General features: G+C 36.5%; 1 protein-coding gene across 1 annotated transcript; it reads right to left on the bottom strand.

Moving 5' to 3' along the window:
• Positions 1-1,436: 1,436 nt before the first annotated feature.
• On the bottom strand, positions 1,437-5,258 carry LOC309493800 (uncharacterized protein). The gene is made up of 2 exons (XM_082163050.1): positions 5,105-5,258; positions 1,437-2,684 (listed from the first exon to the last, which is right to left on the bottom strand). The coding sequence occupies exon 2, from the start codon at positions 2,673-2,675 to the stop codon at positions 1,788-1,790; it is 888 nt and encodes a 295-aa protein (XP_082019176.1). The 5' UTR covers positions 2,676-2,684; positions 5,105-5,258; the 3' UTR covers positions 1,437-1,787.
• Positions 5,259-6,000: the final 742 nt, after the last annotated feature.

The following is a 6,000-nucleotide window of genomic DNA, read 5'->3' as shown; positions in this document are numbered from 1 at the left end:
TTTTACATAACATTGGCTATTGCTAATGACACATAGTAACTAATCTAGCTACTTTCATTAAATATATCAATTTAAGCTCAGATTTAAGAGTCTATAATTAGGCTATACTGAGCCTGATCTATTTATACCAGAGATTTTCTTAGAATGAAGTGAATGAAGTAAAAATGTTACCTGGGGTAAAACTCCCCCTGCCCTGATTTGCATTTGTATAGCTCACAGCATTTTCATTTACATGTTAAAGCCTCCCCTAGAATTAGGGGGAGGGGGGTCATGGGGGGACAACTGCCAAGCAAGGTCCACGTCAATTTCCGACAATTCACGTCAGTTTTCGGTGTTGCCTGCAAATTGCCGTGTGCAGTCGTAAACCTGAACTTCCACGACAATCTACATTGCCGCTTACTGACGAAAATCCCACTTTTCATGCAGTGGTGGGACATCTTCTAAAACTAATGAGAGGTGGTTCAGGAAAGACCTGATTTAGTACCTCATCACTTTCAATAATACCCCAGTTTTTATTGTATCACAGTTATCTATATTTTTGATGTTCTGTTGTCGTATGGTGGTTTGAAATTCATATACTATGCTTGTATTTTAACTTTTATGTGTCACCGTGTTGTGCACTGGTATGTTCCTTTCAGGAAGTCAGTTTTTGTGTGTACTTAATTGATTTGTTAAGAAGTGGAAATGATGACATCTGCTGTCTCTTGTGGGTACTAACAATTGTAACCTGAGCACCTTAGTTGACAAATGGAGACTTCTGATTGGTGGACTGTTAGTTCATCAAACAGGTAATGTTTTATTTCAAGCAATTGTGATGTTTAGCCTACCCCATAGTATTGGAATTTTCGTCATAGACACAACTCAGTACACTGATGTTCTGTAGCGACACAAATCTTTGTAGTTGACTACCATTACTTTTTTCACATTCTTAGTTGTGGTATAGACATTACAATCTATTTCAAGGTGACTCGATTGAGTTATTTATTTTGGGAAATTGTGATGTGGCCTGTTGTAAAAACCAAATTAAACTCTTTTACTTTAATCTGCAAATAAATGATGATGTATTATTATGGATAAGATAAGACTTTATTCATCCCTTGGTGAAATTTACAAGCTACTGGGCAGTTTACAGTGTAAAGTATTAAACTGTAACATTAACGCAATATACATATTACATATACATGTATTGCATCACAAATTATAATGAAATATTATATACTTTATTCTGAAATGCACTATAATGTGTACTTCACTACATTTTGATGATAGTACTTTTGTACTTTTACTTCAGTAACATTTTTAATGCTCAAGCTTTACTTGTACATTGTGGTGTAACTTATTTTACTTAATTAAAAGATTGAGTGACAATCAAATCTGAATTAAAATCCCCCCCAGTCCAAATTTTTCTATAGTGAAGAGTCTGAAGCAAACACACCTTACATGCAGAGTTGTCTTTATTGAAAAGCAGGAAATGTTCAGATTAAAGTGATACAGAGTTTTCATATTCAATCCTCAACATCATTGGTTAAAACATTTTTGAAATAATTTGATTGATTTGATTGACATCAAGTTTATCAGCAGAACCCATACACCATTATTATTTTCTTACTGATATGTACTTTCTGATATTACCAGAATACAATGAATCACATGGTTTTCTATAATGAAGAAAAAGAGGAAAATAAAATGAAAGATGCTATCAGCAAAATGATCAAGGAATATTGTTGGACGTTGCTTTCCACTTCAGTGAGTGTTGGGAATTCTCAGCTCTGCTTCCAGAAGGCTTTCTAAGCCTTTGACCGATAGAAACACAGGTACTCAGTGCAGCCTGCATTGCCTGTGTTGAGATTTCTTTCTATAACAGAGACACCAGCCTTCTTATACACTTGTACAGCATGTGTGTTAAGAAGCAGGGACATGGCCTGAATGGGCTTGGCGCCGTCATTGTTGTGCCACAGGTACACCGGGGGGCCTCTGGTCTTCTCGTTGAGGTTAACACTCACTGAAGTGTAACCTTGCTGCTGAAGGGTCTGAAACTCAATATCATTGGTGGAGATATTCAGATCAGTGAGCGCACGCTTGGGGTCGGTGGTCTGACGGTACCAGATGAAGACATCGGCTCCTCCTGCACTTCTGTTAGTATTTTCATCCACACGGATGTAACCATTGTCATAGTAGCTGTCGTCTGATTCGTAGGAATCAGTGGCAGAGACATTACAGATGTAGGTTTGTTTCTCTCTCTTCACCCAGGCAAAGATCAGGTTCCCTCCAGCGTGGCGGTTCAGATTACAGGCTGATTTCTCCCAGCCGTCTTTGAACTTATCGGCTTCCCTTTCTGCATCTGTAGTGAAATCAATCTTCACTATGGGAGTGTTGAACTCCCCGGACCCTCTGAAGTACCAAAGGTAGATGACATTACCTCTTGTTCCAGCATTGAGATTTTTATCAATCTTTTTGTACCCTGCTTCGATCAATCCACTAGCCATGCCATCGTTGAATGTAAATTGAACCCTGGTGATTGGTTTTGCTGGCCCATTTTTGTACCAAAGATAGATGGTGTTTCCTCCTGCTCCTTGGTTCAGATTAATATTTATTTTCTTGAAGCCGTTTGATTGGAGATTTTGCTCCTCAGCTTGATCAGTGGACACATCAAGTTCTGTGATGTAGGTGGCCATTGTGGGTAACTGCATAAAAGAAAGACACATCATTTGTTTGTATGTATAATGCATATATTTATATGATTGTTACCTTGTGAATATGGTGTGGAAAACTATGAGGCGCCACGTAGGATTTAAATCAAACTTCGCTTATCAATACATACATAACACATGTGCATATACACCTATAAATTACTCGCATATACATGTATACTATTGGATGTTCAAAATACATATATGAAATACATGTGCACACTAATATGAAATCTATACCAATACATATTATGTTAGTAATGAATGCATATACACTTGTGAATAACTTGCATATACACCACTTCCATGCATATACACCTACACAGCTCAGAGCACATATGGTCCCACTCTACAGAGTGTTAAATTAACACTGAAGCAGTGTTGAAGTTAATGAGGTAATTAAGTGATTAATTAAGTGATGATTGGCCATTAGTGGTGACACCTGATGTTAATAACCAGAATCATTGAAGGAAAGAGAAACAAGAACAGAAAAAAGAGAAACACAAGAACTACTGACTTTGAACCATTATTGCACTTATTATTTTACCAGTTTGACTTTATTTCTGTCATACATCTACAAACGGTCTTATTTAGATTTAACAGAAGTTTAGATGGTAATGTTTTATGGAATGTTTCGTTTCATGTCACCATTATGGTGGTCAGTGTTTGCTTTAGTTGGTCTCTTGACCCTTTACTATTTAACATTAGTATTTCTCTGGCTGCTCCAACTCTGTTTATAAAGCATATGTGTTGAGGCAAGAGAAACTATGACTTCAGCTGTGTTTCCTGAAAGCATTGCAAGCCTAATTTGATCATACCGACCATTTGTTGCAGTTGGTCTGCAATCAAGTAAGGCTTAAGATGCTTTTGGAAATGCAGCCTTGGTCATATTTTGATGATGAAATTACTAGTGACCTGATTCAATGATGGCACCCATCATCATAAACTGATTGTCCAAATGTTTTATTAATTTTTCACTTCAGTAGTTACTTTCAGCAATGTTTTAATGATCTAAAAGTCTTAAAAGCACACACAGAAATCAAGAATCTACATATGAATCTCAACAATGGTGACAATCAAACAAACGCTTAATGTTGCAGTGCATGATGGGAGCCACCAATCAGAACGCATCAATGGCTCACATCATGCATTGCAGCATGAATAAATTATGCAGCTGAATTGTCCTGTAATTTTCATTGTTTTTTCTGTTTGCTTTTATTTTGCTATTGTTTTGTTCTGACTTTAGTAGCTTGTTTTGTGATGTTCAGAGTTGATCTGTTTGTCACTAGTTTGTTTATTGTCACCATTGTTGAGATTCATATGCTGATTCTTGATGTCTGTGTGTTTTAACACAATAACTTCTTTGCACAAAGTATTTTCAAAATGTTTCATATTGCTGTTGGATCTCAAACTGTAGAATCTCAGAGCTACAATCACCAATACTAAAACAAGACATCAAGCTTATAGTCAAAGTTTTAGACTCTGAATGACATCAGTGAATCAGGTCTTTACATGTTGATAATGTCATTATCAAAACATACTGTGTGCAGGTCATGTTTTCTCTTGCAGTAATACATGTGCTTTATAAACACAATGTTGGAACAGTCAGAGAAAAACTAATATTAACAAAATGAAAAGAGTCAAGAGCCCAACTAAAGCAAACACTGATCACCATAATGGTAACTTGAAAAGAAAACTTCCATAAAACATTACCGTCTAAACTTCTGTTGAATCTCAAGAACTTTTGTCGATGTATGACAGAAATAAAGTCAAACTGGTAATAATAAGTGCAACAATGTGTAATGACTCGAAGTCAGTTGTAGTTCTTGTGTTTCTCTTTTTTCTGTTATTGTTTTTTCTCTTTCCGTCAATGATTCTGCTTATTAACATCAGGTGTCACCACTAATGGCCAATCACTTAATTAATCACTTAATTATCTCATTAACTTCAACACTGCTTCAGTGTTACTTTAACACTCTGTAGAGTGGGACCATATGTGCTCTGAGCAGTGTTGATTTAACACTGGGGTTTTTACTGTGTGTGCACGTGTATTTCATATATGTATTTTGAACATCCAATAGTATACATGTATATGTGAGTAATTTATAGGTGTATATGCACGTGTGTTATGTATGTATTGATAAGCGAAGTTTGATTTAAATCCTACGTGGCGCCTCATAGAAAACACAATAGTGAGTAAACACAATATGAAAAGTTAGCAGCATGACTGTGCCTTTTGAGATGAGCTCCAATATGATTATGACAAATTAAAATATCAATATCAAATATGGATCACTATTATCTACAATTGTATTTTAAATGTGCATGCTGCACATATTTATACTTAATATAGTAACTTTGAAATAGTATAAAGTGTGTTCCACATAAAGAAAATAAAGTTCTTGAACACTTACTTGTCTGCTGATGGTGAATGTTCGGCAGGAAGAAGTCAACTGGTCTGCTGAATTTTGTTGTACTTACCACAAGTCAGCTGCCTTTATATAGAGAGATGCTAGGGCTTATTGTGCAATATCTACTTTTGAGATGTCATATTCCACACATTTGATTTTGTTATTTTTACCCAAAAACTGGTTTGATCATTTCTGTGGAACTCACGCACATGCACGCGCACACACACACACACACACACACACACACACACACACACACACACACACACACACACACACACACACACACGGCGTGCAAATACGTAAATGGTTGCATAAAAAAAAAAACACATCTATTAGACTGCTATTCGTACACTATTTCACAATTTTTCATAGGAACTGAATATTACATTTACATTTACATTTAGTCATTTAGCAGACACCTTTGTCCAAAGCGACTTACAAATTGGGACTAAATTAAGCAAGTCATCGTGAAGAGGCAAAAAACAACGCAAGAAGTGCTCAAAATAAGAAGTTCAGGCATTATTCAGAGTAGCATAAGCCCGATAAGCGAGAATTTACAGGAATATATACATTTACAGGAATATATACTTTTGTACATTTATTTATTTTTATTTTTTATTTTTTATTATGCGGTTAAGTGCTCACGGAAGAGAAGAGTTTTCAGCTCTTTTTTGAATGTTGGCATGGATGCCGGTGGGGAGATCATTCCACCAGCATGGAACTGTGAATGAGAATGTTCTGGAAAGTGATTTTTTGGCTCTCTGGGATGGGACCACGAGACGTTGCTCGTTGACCGATCGAAGGCTTCTGGTAGGGATGTAGACTTGTAGGAGTGAGTGAAAGTAGGACGGAGCTGAGCCTGTGACAGATCTGTAAGCAAGCGTCAGTGCCTTGAA

This window comes from Leuciscus leuciscus, assembly GCF_965113295.1.
Source record: "Leuciscus leuciscus genome assembly, chromosome: 3".
NCBI classification, from domain to species: domain Eukaryota; kingdom Metazoa; phylum Chordata; class Actinopteri; order Cypriniformes; family Leuciscidae; genus Leuciscus; species Leuciscus leuciscus.
Note: the sequence above shows the minus strand (reverse complement) of the source record. Positions and strands in the feature narration are given on the sequence as shown.

Bases quoted from the DNA above. Each gene is read 5' to 3' on its own strand.
- LOC309493800 (XM_082163050.1), bottom strand. From the start codon at position 2,675: ATGGCCACCTACATCACAGAACTTGATGTGTCCACTGATCAAGCTGAG.